This window comes from Gastrolobium bilobum, unplaced genomic scaffold (genome assembly GCF_033153095.1).
Source record: "Gastrolobium bilobum isolate Gb01-03AN ecotype WA unplaced genomic scaffold, APGP_CSIRO_Gbil_v1 utg829, whole genome shotgun sequence".
Taxonomy (NCBI): domain Eukaryota; kingdom Viridiplantae; phylum Streptophyta; class Magnoliopsida; order Fabales; family Fabaceae; genus Gastrolobium; species Gastrolobium bilobum.
Genome location: NW_026899533.1, coordinates 457,757 through 474,068, shown reverse-complemented (window position 1 = coordinate 474,068; position 16,312 = coordinate 457,757). Strand labels below are relative to the sequence as shown.

Genomic DNA, 16,312 nt, shown 5'->3' with positions numbered 1-16,312 from the left:
TAGACAAATAGAATAGATGTAAAAATGACTTTTGTGTTGATTTTTGGATGAAATTCACTGTTACAGAATGCCACTTGAGATGTGGTATTTAGAGTTAACTGGATAAATGAAAAAAAAAGTGCGAAATTTCTCCCGAACATAGATTTTACAAATTTAAATAAATTTTCCTGGTAATATTTCGGTCAACTAAACAATTTTTTTTACATTTTTCTATCAAACTCATTTTCCAACCATTTTCCTAGTAATTACATTTCTCTAGCATTCAAAAAATTTCTCCTCAACCAAACGCCCGTTAAATTAATTCCCAAGAGGATTCTAAACCCTCGCCATTATGTTGGATCCATCCTTGCTAAGCACAATAAACACAAGGAATAACAATCAAAAGTCAAATGCATTTTTTTGTCGATGTCAAAGATGGACCAAGGATATCAACTTGATCTTTAGCTTATGACCAAGCTCCGACATCTCCCCAACGAAGGCAATGAATATCTGCAGTCACCTAGATCCATCGCCACCCATGCCTTCAACACTTTCTATGTCTACTTCATCGGTACCGGGAGATTTCTCAACGTTTTCTCTTTCGAAAGTGATGATTAAGCTGAAGAACCTGTTGGAATCAGGATAGAAATTTAAAATTCTTCATAATAAGATGTTATTTCAAATTCTTCATTCCGCGAGAAAAATTATCCAATGAAAAAAGAAATTTTAAATTCTCGTGTTAGTCTGTTAGATATCCAAATAAAATATTTAATATATCCAAATGAAAATAAGAAAACTCTAGAAAAAAAATAAATATTTTTAACATTTTTTTCTCTTCATCTCAATTTTTATTTTCAAGTTCCCTCTATTATTATTTTTTCTTAAATAGACAAAGAAAAACAGTTGAAGTGGAAGGAACATGAAATAAAAAAAGAGACAGAGACATCGAATCCAACGTCTGATGGTTGGCTTAGAGACCTCGAAGATCTTCCACTTGACTGGTGCAACAAAACACAAGCAATATAACTTCATTGGCCGCCGCCACCACTACACAAACCAACTAAGTCGATCAGCGTTGCATATAGCAAATCAAGAGACAAATGGCCTAGGAATTTCCTATATTCAGATGCACCATCGTTGATGTTCATATGAAGCTTTTGCTCCTCTGCAAAACTGTCCTCCATGACCAACCACCAAGATATACAGCCTTCACTATCGTCTGGATCCACATGTGCAACCAGGCCGAGTGTTTCACCCTGCTCCAGCTCAAAAGATAAGCACAAGAAATCCCGATTTGCCTTTATCCCAACCGTCAGAGCTTCCTGATAGAGCCAGTTAATAATTTGACTTGCAACCTGTATGATTTCAATTGCGATAATAAGAAGGGATTATTATGCGTAAGACTCAAGTTTATGTGACTCAACTACATAAATGCAATCCGCCAAGTACGAATACAATAATTACTGCAATAACATCAACTTTTTGTTTTCACTTTTACCTGCTGCAAAATAATCACAGGAAGATCAGCTAAGTTGCAGTCATATTTGTTTATTGAGTGAGTTTCCTCAGGCTTTCCCTTGAACAGGCCAGCAACATCAGGAGAACCTTCTCCTTTAACATTGATGCAATCATCGTTTACCACCACCTTAGTCCAAAACTGCCGCTGACGCTTGATAGCATTTTTCTCACAATAATCTGATGTTTTGATTTGGCAACCACGAAGAATGGACTGAGGAACATCCATGAAGAGTGTCCATGATGACGCCCGAGAATGCCATGTGGGATTAGAAATCAGCTGGAGATATGGGACCTTGCATACCTGCAGATATCAAAGACTTCAATAAACAAAATGTCCATATTTAACAAGCAGCTTAAGTCTAATTCAAAAGAGCAATACCACATTTTCCAGCTCTGCAAGAACTTTACTTGAAAAGATCCTATGAGCCAAAGACGTAAAAAAATGACCAAGAAGACTGGACCCATCCTTTGTCTGTACACCACTTAAACGACTACCAGAGGAAATTGTTTTTTCACTGCCTCTTCCAAACATATGTTCGTGAAAAATCTGATGAATGTATATCTCATAGCAGGTAGAATTGGAAAACTGCCCTTTCTTCTTAGGAGTGTTCTGTTTGTCATCAAACTTCATCCCATCAGATGATTCCAATGGTAAAATTGCATTTTCTACATTATTGGTGAGTTCACCTTCAACTGTCGGATGATCTTGACTAGAGGACACTAGTGATAAGTACACAGAGGTTCCTTGACCTAAGCTTAACTGTAAATAATTTTCCCGGATTCCAGTCACACTGACACCCATAGATGTGTTAAATGCCTCACGATTCACAAGATCAAACACCTGGAAGCACAAGTACCAAAGCAACAAACCACCGATAGGGGGATGTTCAAAGTACGGAAATTAGACATACAAGATAAACTAAACAGCCACCACGACCACCAACAATAATAATAAAAGAACAAATCTACCTGCTCGTTGAAAATTGCTTTATGTGCTTCACGAAGGAGGGAATGTGTTTTTTTAACACACTCTTCATCACTTAAAGACTCTTGGCCGGTTTCTCCAAAATGATGATCGCCTGAAAAGTGGGATTTGTTTTCATTGGATTTCCTCTGTAAGTAATCTGATTGTGCACCAACAAAACCGAATTGGAGAGAATGGCATAAATTGGGAGGCATGTTTATTGCCAGCATTCCAGCTGCATCATGATTGACGCGAACAGTGGACATAGATGATGACCGAATTATAGCTGCTTGGTCATACAAGTTATCAAAGAGATCAAAGGTGAAGCCTTCATTCCCTGGAACTATAGCTGCCTGACGTTGCCGTTTAACTTTCCAATTTTGCTGCAACCTGTCCACTTATCAGGACATGTGATTCACCGTTATGTAAACTAGAAGCATTCTCCTAAAGTGAGCTTCTTGCAAGCATTGACACAGATAAGCGTCTTAAATTTAAAAAGTTAATGATGGAAAATTACCTGATAAGGGCACCATAAAACCTAGCTTCCCGAGCAACCTGCTGTTCAAAAGCCTTTGCAGATTGCTTGAAATATTTCCCAACGTGCTGCACAGAGAAGAGAAAATTTTATATAGATTTCATTACATATCCCAGTAAAAGCTAAACCAGGTGTGATTGTAGTCATACACAAGTTGTAAGAGATTCAAGTTTGAGTTGCATTCTTTTAATTTAAGGAAATAAGCTTTCTTCATTATAAAAGGGAGCTTAACTTACTACTATGAACATAACAAAACTGGAAATAAACTAAAAAAAATAATAGAAAAAGAAGAAGATAGAAGTATATTTACACGGTAGCATTGCAGCTTGGTGGCTGCACATACAGCAAGGTCGGACAAAACTTCATTTGGTAATAGTTTTGGCTTTGTCATGCTTGCCACAGTTACTGCATCGTTTGCTTCCACCTAAGCACAATAATTTGAACAAAGCATCATATCATATCAATATTGTCAGTCTACACATAACTTACACTACAAACAACAGCGCCAAAAAAAATAAAAATAATAATAATGCATTTTTAATCTCAAGAAATTTTCACTATATCACTATGAAATTTTCATCTCAAGAAAATGAGAAAGGTGAGTAGGAACACAGTAATAGATAGTCTCACAGTGATTCTTTTTATAAGGGTAAAATGGATAGTCTAACTGAATTTTTAACAGTGTTAGAAGGTGGACTGGATGAAAAAAACTATAGGGGGATAAATGATTAAAAAAAATATAAAAAATAAGGGATAAGTGATTCTGAGAGAAATCATGGGGTTTTTTTGAACTTTTCCCTATTTAAATTTGCTACCCTAGAATGTAAATAACATGGTTATATATGAAAAGTTTCATAATGAACCAACTAAGACAAGATGTCTCATGATGAACTGATGATTGTTAGTTCCTCTGGCATTATAAGTTGATATTCATTTCATTCCATTCTAGGACACAAGCTTTTTCTTCTAAATCATGTTCCAAATGGAGCCTTTACAAGAGATCTTTGTCAGAAACCGAATAGCCTCAAGCAATTCTCTTGCATTGTCGCAAACAGATATTTAGAGAGAAAATTAAACTTATCATCCGGATTCATAAACTTTTCATTGCTGAAAGTAACAAACACTACTCACAGTGTTGATGAGATCTATTATGACAGAGAGCTCCTGATGAGCCAACTGCAAATTCTCCACCATGCTCTGCCATTGCCATGGTGTTGAGGTCTCCTTTGAGCTCTTCTTCTGCCTTTTCTTGTCCTCGTCGTTCTCAACGGCCCAAGCGAAGTCAATTCTCCTGATTAAGGAGAGTCGCTTCTCATCGTAATCAACATCTCTGCAAGAACAAAGATACACAGATACGTGCACAAATTGAGAAGAAAGAAGTTACGAGAACAAGTACGAACATATATTACGGTTCAATTTTGTTGTTCTAATCGATACTGTTGAAACGCATTTAGTATTAGGGAGAAAAAAAAAACAAGAAGAAGAAGTGAGAAATAAGAGGAGGAGGAGGAGAAGCATACGAAGGGAATCGTTCGATTCCATTTTCTTCGATGGATTCCAATCGCTTTATCGGGAGCTTGTCGAGAGAAACTTGCAATTGCATTTCCTCGTCCATTTTCTCGTCGGAAATTTCTTTCCCGGAAAATTCCACAAAACCCTATGGCCGTCCGAGCTGCGGCGTAAAAGTGTGGGCTCGAGAGTCGAGACTACCTTGAAGTCCAAGCCCATCTCAATAATAATAATAATAATAGTTTGGGATTTTTTTTTTATACAAAGTTCGGGAATTTATTTTCAAGCATGGTTACAACTTACAAATACAACTTTATAATATTTTTTTAATTTTTGAATCAAAATCAAATTGATTTTAATCCAATGATTAAGAAATTGATTGCAAGAAAAAAAAAAGTTGTAAGAATAATTCCTGTTTATTTTTAAATATCAGAAAAAATAAAAAAATGAAAATTTCATTTAATTTTCAACTTGTTTAATATAATCAATGCATAGTTTATATTTTAATATAATGTAAAAAATTAATTTGTTTGCTTCATTTATCTCTATCTCAAATGACATGAAGCAAGAAATTTTTTAAGGCGAGTACGGTGCATACTCAACTTGTATATTGAATAAATACAAATTTGTAGTTGATTTGACAAAAATTGCTTCGTGGACCAATTTAAAATGTCAAATAAACTATTTTCTTTATTGGTACAGCCACAAATTTTGTTTTCCTAAATATACCATTTTGTCTTTTATAAGTAGTCACTTTTAAGGCTTTTTGACCCTTATAATCCTTAATTAATAACTAATTACCAAATTGCCCTTCATTCAAAACTATTTCGAAAATTTACCCTCCCCAACAAACATAACACCAATCTGCCTCTGTTTGACCGTTGACCACGAAGCCTACCCGGGTACACCATTACCTACCCGGGTAAATTTTGAAACTTTTTATCTACCCGAGTATGTAGGAGTGTACCCGGGTAGAGTTCTTGAATCTGGGAAAATGGTTGAATTATTTACCCGGGTAAGGAGCAGTGTACCCGGGTAAACATCGACGGTAGGGTTTTAAAATACCCCAGCAGCCCCATTTCGAAAACCCACAAAAGGGGTACCCGAGTAGAGCTGCTGGAGGAGTGTCTTCTTGAGCGATTTCAGGCATAATCTTGCACTAATTCGTCTTGTTTATGATCATCATTCGCGGACCTTGCAACCTCTCTGCCTTCTACCGATTGAAATCGATCAAAGGTGCATTTTTTTTTTCAGTTTTTTCAATTATGTTATGATTTCTGTTCTGATTCATTGTATTTTCGTTTATATCATTTGATTCTGTCCGAATTATTTTATCAATTCGTATGTCATACGCTTACCCTAACCCTAACCCTGAATCTAACCCTAACCCTAACCCTAACCCTAACATGTATCTAATTTCTGATTTTGGTTATTTTTTCAGTTTAATAGTGTGACACAATGACCTCTCGACGCGTTTCAAAGCTGCCAGTGACCCATTCCGAGAGAAGAACCAAGAGTCGTCACGATGGGTCGTCATCCTCTCAGCCCCAGGCTGCTTCGAGTCAGGCTCCGGACTTGACGTTCGGATATTTGTTTGAGGATGACATACCTTCACACGAGAAGTTCGTGAAGTTTTTCATGACTCGGAAGATCTGCGAACCGAAATCACTGGATTCAGCATTCTTCAACCTAGAGCGTTTTGACATTGTGACGCTTCTTGAGCAGACACATTTACTTCACCTGGCGGAGATGCGGTGCCCATACTCGGAGGTTATGGTAAGAGCCTTCTACCAGAACCTTGGCTACTCGCAAGGCGAGCTGACTTCCCGTGAGATGTTGCAACAGCAAAGGCAATAGGGAGCAGAAATCCATCTCCATCCTGAGATGTTGCAATCAATAGAGTACCTCTGTACTTCCCATACAGATGAGTGCCGTCAATTTGAATTATAGGCTTGCAGTGTTTGAATGCTTCAATGCATTGGTGAAATGTCCAAAAAACCCTTTGAAATACGGCCCTGTCTGTATAAACCCGACGTTCATCAAAACATTGATTTGTTTCAAGTTTGAACACAGAACCCACATTCACCTCCGTCATATACTTCAGCCAATTTGGCAAGAATGCGTACGATTTCTCCCAGTCACCAAACAACTTAACGATGGCCTTCATTTTTGCCTTCCAGGCCTTCCTGTACGTTATGTTGTATCCATATGTTCCCTGTATCCTCTCCTGTATCAGAGCTGGTCTTGTGGATGGATCTTCCTTTAACATATCTGGAAAAAAAAATAACTTTACCATATTCTCAATTAATCTGAATCATTAAATACACAGTAGAATACATACTCATTATAGCCGCACAAATGACATTTGAATCCAACTGTCTATGATCCTGTGCTAGGCCTTGATTTAGGCATGTGTGACCTTGACCCCATTTACGGACCACCCAATTAGCTCCCTTCTTCGGCTTAATTGCCCTCATATACCAGGGACAACCGTAGCATGGTTTTTACACTTCATAACAAATCTTGACTCGTCGCTTTTTTCAACTATGGCTGTCCTGCGCCCCTTCATACAATGTATCTTCACAGCATGTTGCAATTCTGGTTTGGACCCAAATTCTTGTTGCACAAATAACGGATCTCCTAACTTCCAACCTCCGTGCAAGTCATCATCGCCATATAGGATCTCCAACTCGTCATTAGGGTGCGCCCAGTTAATGAATGAATAATGTTGGCTTTCATTCCAGAATGGCTCCTCAGACCCTGCATCTAAAGATCAACTCTCATTTGTCTGAATGAATACCACCACAAATAATAAATTGTCTAAAGCAAATGTTCAAATTTAATAACTTACCACTACTGACTAGGTCGACATGAAGTGGTGACAAGGTTGGGGTACCGAGACTTACGGCGCTCATGTCAGCCTCAAAATTACCGTCCACGTCAGTGTCTGACGAATCACCTTCTGGAATAGCACTTTCAGGTTCTCCCTCATCTTCGCTGTCCACATAGTCCTCGTCTTCATCCTCTTCATCATCATCCAATGCTACCTGAGGAGGTGCAGAAGATCGTACAACTGTATCTTCTTGACCGGTACAGTGTGCAGTAGTGGTTGTATGCACCGGTAAAGATGAAGATTGTCCAACATCAACTTCAACATATATCTCAATATATTTTAATACTTTCCATTCAACAAACGCATCTGTTACGAACTCCACATCTTCATCATCATTTATATCGTTTCCAATGTAGTATATTGTATCCATATCCACTACAGTCTCTAACCTGGCTATCATGCGGTGGATGGAATGTATGCCTTCTGACCCCATTTTTTGAAGAATTCTCTCCTTCAGTTCATTGCATGTAGTGCCCACTTTGATTTTCATCGTTTTTGTTTTTCCTTCAAATCGGACACCGTTCGGACCTTCAAAATGCCTCCCATTGTAGTAAATAACTATAGGAACCATGTTTGGACTTGAACTCATCTTTCACACAAAAATTAGATCTAGGTTTTGGGTTTGGAGGTTGGTTCGGATTTTTTAGCACAAAATGGGAGTGTGGAGATGTAATCTCAATGTCCCACCAAGATTCAGCTTTCTGAAATGATGAGATGAAATATGTGTGATGTTTCGGATTAGAGAGGGTAAGAGAGAGAGATTTGGGGTTTCAAAAACCCTATACCTCGCAACAATGGCCGAAATCCATACATATTGGGGTTTCTGGACGCGATTTACCCGGGTACACTGATCCATACCCGGGTAAATAATTCAACTATTTTCCCAGATTCAAGAACTCTACCCGGGTACACTCCTACATACTCGGGTAGATAAAAAGTTTCAAAATTTACCCGGGTAGGTAATGGTGTACCCGGGTAGGCTTCGTGGTCAACGGTCAAACAGGGGCAGATTGGTGTTATGTTTGTTGGGGAGGGTAAATTTTCGAAATAGTTTTGAATGAAAGGCAATTTGGTAATTAATTATCAATTAAGGGGCATAAGGGTCAAAAAGCCCACTTTTAACTTTAATTTTCTCCCGTTTAGTTTTTATACTCTTAACTATCGTTATAACAAATTTACTGGTGATATAAAAGAAAGCTAAAATAGGATACGGTTTTTTAATTAAAATATGTCAATGGTTTAGATTTAATAAAAGTAAATGGTTAGAATATGTTTATTATTATTAAGTTAGTCCTTAATTTGCAGAAAGACTTAGTGTATCAATTATAACAGTTCAAAAACAAATAGACCAATGAAGTAAAATTATATATTTATTTGTACATTTTTCTCAAGTATAATATATATAGACAGGTTAGCATCTTGACACAAACTTTTTATTCTTTTACAGTAAATGGAACAAAAAATAATTATTGAATTGTTAATAATCTTGTTAACTTCTTACTTTATTTTTCTTCATATAATATAATTTTTTTTAAAAAAAAAAATGACTAAGTTTAGAAAAACTATCCACTTGTTAAAAGTCATAAGAAAAAAAAATTCAGAAGAGGAACACAGCTCACAATATGCTTTTGCCGCCTTCAGAATGAGGATGTTAGTTAGAGAAATTTCGTAGTTGGTAGCTTTTCTCTGCATGAGAAGCATCTCCGTCTCAATTGCATGCTTATCTGTAGTTTTAATCCCCTTAGCATTGACATGTTTTCTCAGCTGCGAAAAGTAATAGACCAAGACAAACACACACTTACGTGTCATGTCGTGAAACAAGATAAGTGTTGCCTGTCGAGACCTGATTCACCAACACGAAATCTACGTGTCATAAAATCTTTGTGCGAATCTAAACAAAAACAAATCCAAAATTGAAACATGAAACTTCTAACACATGCAGAAGAAAATATTAGAGTTTTCTTACCAAGTCCCTATAAAAAGAAGCTGGCAGAGGCATTGGATTCCTTCAAATTTCTCTATCTTATCCATAATATTCTCTGATTCGCCTGAACCTTTTTGCACCGCCATAAAATTCAGAACCTACCTCTCTTTTCATTTTCTGTCTGATTCACAAAAGAGAAAAGGGAAAGACAGAAAGAATGGCCAATCCCCTGCAACTGAAGTCATTGAATCATATCTCATTGATGTGTGGATCATTGGAGAAGTCCGTTGATTTTTACGTGAACGTTCTTGGGTTCTCTCCTATTAGGAGGCCTAGTTCGTTAGACTTCAATGGTGCATGGTATGTTTAATCATTTTTATTAATATTTGTATTATGTTATTGCCAAAATTCATAGGAACATCAATGGGGTACAGACTCGCTTACTGTTTTGCATTGAAATTGAATACTAATTGACTTTTTGGATTTGATTATGATGCTGAGTAGGTTATACAATTATGGCATTGGCATACACCTCCTTCAATCAGAAGACCCAGAAGGCATGCCCAAGAATGTTCACATTAATCCTAAGGACAACCACATTTCTTTCCAAGTATCTTTCTATCTCCCAGTACCTGTAAATCATTTCAACTTAAAAGCATAGTCATATATATATATATATCTGTTTTAGTACTTTACGTGAACTGAGCGAATTGTTCTTTTTTTCTAGTGTGAAAATATAGCAGCAGTGGAGAATAGACTGAAGCAAATGAAAATAGAGTACGTGAAGAACATAGTAGAGGAAAATGGGATCTATGTTGATCAGCTATTCTTCCATGACCCAGATGGCTCGATGATTGAAATCTGCAACTGTGACAACATCCCGGTAGTACCTTTATCAGAGGGGAATGCGTGGTCTTGCTCGCGCTTCAATTGCAACATTCAAGATCGGCAGCAGCAGATTCAACAAATGATTCCAATGTAGCAACAAGTGGCAGTTATATGCCTGAGCTCAATTCCCATGAATTCTTGTGTAAATATATAAACTATGTTGTATGTTAGCAAATAGCAATAGAAATAATAATTTATTGTGAAAGCAAAATTAGTGGAACTCTTATTAAACTTGGAACTTGGGGTGAATGGGTGACCCACAGCTATAATTCCACCAACAAAAAAAAAAAGAAAATAGTACTAATACAAAAAGATTACCAAGCTTAACCACAAAGCAGAAACTATAATATTTTCTTGTCAAATTTACATCTGACTTCCAATTTTAAGGTGAGACTGCCTTAGACTACAGATGAGGCATTAATGACTTTTCTTAACGAATATACTATCATAAGAAGTTTCAAAGCTTAATTAAGAAAGAAAGAGAAATTTAAGCATGACAATGAGTTCATTGTAAATGTAACCAATTACATTTCCTTGGAGAAAACGAGAATCCATGGAACTAACTTGATTACTACCAATACCACTATACCAGCAACACCTACCTTGAGTGTTTTAGAAGCATATGAATTGGTGACCCATTTACAAGTCTTGTGGGGTGGGGTTGTCCCCTAAATTTGGTTTGGCTTCCCCTGCATGAATGAGGGAGGTTGATTTAACTTACGCTTCTCAGCCACATATTTTCAGAGAGAAAAAGATTATAATTTTGGGAAAATATGACACAACTGGCTACAGTACAAAATGTCATGATTTTTTAAGGAATTAATGGAGGATGAAGAAATGGGTTGAATTCTTGAAATACCAAAAGTGGTTTAGCTCTTGAACAGAAACATAAGAACACAAATCAGGAAGACAAAAATAAAGTTTGCCGAGGCAATGGTCTAGCTATGACAGATCCTCTGTGATAGTTTATTAGCAATACTAATGACAAGTTATGTACAAAAAGAAATAAAAACTGAAAATACTAATGACAAGTGTAAGTATCAAGCCTTTGAACAGATTGAGTTGTAGAGTGAATATGAGGAAAGTGAAGAACTAGGAGGTCCCTTCAGTCCAAAACAGCATGAAGTTCTTTCTGGATGTTTTGGGCTGCAAGGAACTCCTATTTCTGCAACTTTCACAATTTGAAAAGCAGAAATGAACGAGAGTGCAGGTAAGAGGGTTAATGAGCTCATCTATATGAACTCTGTTTAGTTCAATTCAATTTCTTGCATCCACAAAACAAAAACTATAAATGAAAATTAACTACTCATTTATAACTGAAGTTACGGTAACCGAGAACAAAGTGCATCCTTTTTGACAATTCGTGCTTTACTTGTCCCTCAAGGGAGATTTGAGCCATGTTAGGAAGGAGTACCTAGGCAGGATAGGCACAGCTGGAAAATGGTTCAGGACTTTGTTCAGCCTCTAACTACCAAAGTAGAATATAAATGCATGATAGTAACACTTTTATTTTGAAGACATAATATATTAGATAATACCAAAGGCAACAAACAATACTAGGTGTATCATCTAAGAAGAATGAACATAGTATAAAAATATAACACTGTGTGTCATTTTGTTGAAACTTTTTATACAAAAAAATAACGGTTAAATTACTGTGTATACCAAATAGTTTCACTAAACTTTTAATAAGTTCCTATAGTTTAAAAGTTTTTTAACATGTAAGGACTTCATTAGCTTTTGCTAAATAACAAAACCCATTTGACTTCATTAATTTTATGTTGTATTTATTATTAATATTAAGCTCCAGTTTCAAATCATTTTGAAAATATCAACGTGCACAGCATTGTTAGTTGAGGCAACTCAACCTTTTATTTGGCATTTAATGAGGTATCGTGCTTGTGTAAACAATAGCGTGTTTTTTAACTAGCATCAAATAAATAAAGTCAAATAATTTGATTTTATAAATATTTTTACTTTTAGTATCTCAAATGCCCATAAAAGGTAGCATAAGATAAAATAAAACACATTCTTATGCATTCTAGAGACATTTTAAAATATAACTTAAGGATAATATTTCTCTTATTTAACCTGAGAGAAGTTTTTTTTTCAGCACTAATAAGATTGTTATCCGAAAACAATTTACCCATAACATATTTCTTCTTGAAAGTGTTCTGTGATAGAACTCTATTTTTGTACAGAAAAAAGAGACAAAAATAGTAATAGTTACCAAGACCTACTAGCGTGTGATAGGAAGATTATATCTGGTAGTGGCGCGAATAGCCTTAAAAGAGAGCAAATATATATTCATCATATTTTTTATAATTTGCTACAATCTTAACAATATGGTAGTAAGAGTCTAGGTGGTTATGAAGCTATGCTTGGTCAACTATTCCTTCGTTGTGGTCCCTTCTAGGCCTCTCAGAATTTTGCCGCATATATCTACTAGTCGGTACAAGGAGCACAATCTTTTTAACTTGATGAAACTAATGCTTTTCTGTGTCCAATCAATGATTAGGGATGGGATTGCATTCCTACTATGATTCCTTAATTGACCATGTGATAGGAACTGCATTTGCTATCCAACAAAATTTATGATTCTCTTTACCGTTTCAAGAATTTGATTCCCCTACTTTCTTTAAAAATTAGCCGGTGGGTAATTTAGCAGCTTATTAAACTGTATAGTTTCCACGCACAGCTTGATGATTTGATTCTTCCTATCCTCAATTATTTTCTAGACTTTTGCTTTTGATTTTGAAGGTTAATTTCTCCTTTCCGTGCACAAATAGGGTATTTCTACAGAAATACTGAATTACTAATCGAAAAATACAGAAATATGGTACTGGCATAAAACAAACGGAAAATTGTATTTCTACAGAAAAATACATTTGACAATGAACACATCTAGAACGCAGAAAACATTAGTGAATTACTTCCTCAAAGATGTGATTCTAAAATTAAAAATTTGGTAATGACAAATGACAACAATTCAACAAGAAAGTAGTTTTCCTCTGATATTTAGGAATGCAAGAGAAATTAGTAAAGATGAATGACAACCTCCAGTCCCCTATATGAATTATGATTTTATTAACCAGTTTCTATGATTCATTTTTTTTTATTTTTTGCATGATTATCATACTATGAATATAATTGTTTTATGAGAAACTGAAAATATACAGTTAAACGTCCCCCAAGATAAAAAGACACCCTAATGAGGGTTCAGGGTAATCCCACAAGAATAAGGGGGAAGAAGATTTGTGAGAAGAGATTGCCAGGTTGTATAACTTTCATTTGACTAAAAAAAATACATATACATCCAAACATCATTTAAATAAAATAAATTTTTTAATCAATAAATATGCTCTGCACCGTATAAGAGGCCAATTCTTAACAGCCATGATTAAAAAATTCTTACCTCATATTGAAGCACCCCTAGACCCCTTAAGAGTGTGTTTGAGGAAAACTGAAAAAGGAAAGAAAGGGAAAGTTTTTGCTTATGGCTTATTTATGATTTAAAAAAAGGAAAAAATGTTTCTTCAGTTACTGGAGATAAAGTTATCTCCGGTGAACTTAAAACGGTGTCGTTTTGAATTGTAAAATTAAAAAATTATAATGATAAAGATTAATATAACCCTGCAATAAATTATAATTAAAAAAAAACATGATTTTCGTCTCCAAAATGATGTCGTTTTGGACTCACCGAGATAATTGAAATCTTTTATCCTTAAAAAAACGGAAAAGAAAATAAGTACTTTTTGTAAAATCCTCCAATAATCCGTGCCATCCTCAACACCGGCACTTTACCTCATTTAATCAGGCTCCTATTTGCCACGGACGAGAAGATGAAATTGATTAATCAGCCTTTTTTTTAATTTTTTTCTTTAACGTTTGGTATGCTGGAATTTGATGTTTCAGATGAAATTGCAATGCTCAAAACTGGTTGGCTGGTCACTAGATTGCTGTGAATTTTTTTTAATAAAATATAGATTATGTAAAATCACTTTTTGTAATTACTTGGTCATTTTGGTAGACGCAAACGTAGAAGCAAAACCGAAAGCCCTAGCTTTCTTTCGCTGCACTATGCAAAAAACGAAACAAAGTGCTACTAGGGCTTAGCTATGTGCATGGTGGGCCTTTTAGTTGCCCAAAATTTCATATTTTTTCCGATTTGCTAGGCATTTTTTTTTATTATTTGATTTCATTACACAAAAATAATATTTTTTGTCAAATAATAATATAAAATTTTTAGACTAAAGTCCCTTTTTCGGTCCCTAACAAAAAACATGGTCGTCTCCACTTTCGTCCCTTACAAAAATAAAGTCAATCCGTTTATAATTTCAGTTCTTTGAAAATGGGGTCTATTGACTATTAGAAATTCAATGAAAACTTAATTTACTCCTTAAAAAAAGACTAATATAGATTTTTTTTGTCAGGAACGAAAGTGGGATCGTATTCTTCGTTAGGGACCCAAAGGGTCTTTATTCAAATTTTTATATAGTAAATCGAAACTAAACCTTATTTAATTATAATTATAAGAAACATTTTTTAGAGAGAAAAAACAAGTTTTTAGAGGGAGAACTAAAAGCAATTTTTAGAGGGAGAATTGATTTTTAATATAATTATTTGTTTTAAAAATTTTAAATTTAATTTAATTTATAAAATATCATAATTATAATAATTTTTTAAGAAAAAATAAAATTGTAAAAATACCTCATTATCTCTTCATTTTTTTCTCTTTTCATATGTCTAACTCCTAAATAAGGGGAACAAAAATGGGTAAAATAATGTTTGATAAAATCGGTTTATTTTTTTGTTTTTAAGAATAAATTAGCTCAATTTCAATGCGGGAGAACAAAAAAAGAATAAAAAAAGTTTCTGTTTTTTATTTCCCTAATACAAAATAAGAAAAATATATTGTTATCAAAAAAAAAATAAGAAAAATATATGTCTCTCTTAATCACTCTCCACCATTATTATCATCGCCACTACCAGCACCATCTTGACACGACCACCTACACCATCATTGTCGCTAACGTTATACCACCACCGTCGTCATCACCACCACCTCCACTGTCACCACCATCATCGTCGTAGCAACTGCCATCACCACCACCATGTCATCACCACCACCGTCACCACCACACCATATGAAAAAGAAAGTAATAATTCGAAAAAAAAATTATGCTTAATAGGAGCGACTTTTTATTCTACTATTTGTTGAGTTATCAAATACAATTCTCCTTCTCGGAATAAAAGTATAACATGTTATCAAACACAGTTTTTTCTCAGAAACTATTCCATGGCACAACAATTGAAAATAATATTTTTTTTTTTTAGAAACAGTGTCAGGAAACAAAATGGTTGTCATGCATACTCTAATATCTTTCATTTTCCTTTCTTTCCTTTCCCCCTCTCTCCTTCCTTCTCTTCTCCTTTAAACTCTCAAACACACCTACATGACCTAAATTACGTCATTTTATCCCTTATAACTATATACTCTGAGGAATATCTAGTTATGATATTAAAATTGTATTTTTTTTTTCTCTTTTCAGAAATTGTTGGTTGACATAAAAAATGAAAAAATATATTTTAATATTATAACTATATACTCTCCAAAATACATAATTATAAAAGAATAAAATGATAGGTCTTTTAAAAACAACAAACTATTTTCCCAAATACTAATTCTTATGCATCAGTTGATATTATTCAAATATTTCACTACAATTTTAATGTACAAAAATAATTACTGCTTGCTGCGTTTATGGTTCATGGACCCAGCAAAATCTCATCGCAGACTAACGAATCAGAAGGTCCCATAACAAAGTCAGTTGTGGGGTAACCACGTAGACCATAGAAATATTCTGCACAAAGAACAAAATTGGAAGGTATGGTATGAACTGTAGAGCCGCTTTCCGGCTATTAAAATCGCAATGCCATCAATAACCTTGACCAAGAACATATTCTGGTGCATAACTCACATGACACGATTCATCTCATTTTAACTCTAATCTTTTATAAATATTATAATTGATGTATAAATAATTTTTGGGTTCAAAATAACTTATCTATATTGATCCCAAGATTGACATTATTTTGAGA

At 34.9% G+C, this 16,312-nt stretch overlaps 2 protein-coding genes across 3 annotated transcripts; one reads left to right on the top strand and one right to left on the bottom strand.

The window, feature by feature from the left end:
- Window positions 1–172: 172 nt before the first annotated feature.
- On the bottom strand, window positions 173–4,663 carry LOC133291081 (mediator of RNA polymerase II transcription subunit 17). 2 transcript variants are annotated; one of them, XR_009748762.1, is made up of 9 exons: window positions 4,517–4,663; window positions 4,128–4,326; window positions 3,307–3,420; window positions 2,979–3,064; window positions 2,467–2,851; window positions 1,877–2,338; window positions 1,478–1,798; window positions 958–1,334; window positions 173–607 (listed from the first exon to the last, which is right to left on the bottom strand). XR_009748762.1 is itself a non-coding variant. In XM_061489263.1 (8 exons), exons 1-8 carry the CDS (start codon window positions 4,609–4,611, stop codon window positions 1,008–1,010), a joined length of 1,989 nt encoding a protein of 662 aa, XP_061345247.1. In that variant the 5' UTR covers window positions 4,612–4,663; the 3' UTR covers window positions 173–1,007. The 2 variants fall into 2 exon arrangements, 1 of the variants encoding a protein (XP_061345247.1); XM_061489263.1 differs by having other exon boundaries at window positions 173–1,334.
- Window positions 4,664–9,494: 4,831 nt separating this feature from the next.
- Window positions 9,495–10,304, top strand: LOC133291115 (glyoxylase I 4-like). The gene is made up of 3 exons (XM_061489311.1): window positions 9,495–9,682; window positions 9,827–9,932; window positions 10,050–10,304. Exons 1-3 carry the CDS (start codon window positions 9,540–9,542, stop codon window positions 10,302–10,304), a joined length of 504 nt encoding a protein of 167 aa, XP_061345295.1. The 5' UTR covers window positions 9,495–9,539.
- The last annotated feature ends 6,008 nt before the right edge of the window (window positions 10,305–16,312 follow it).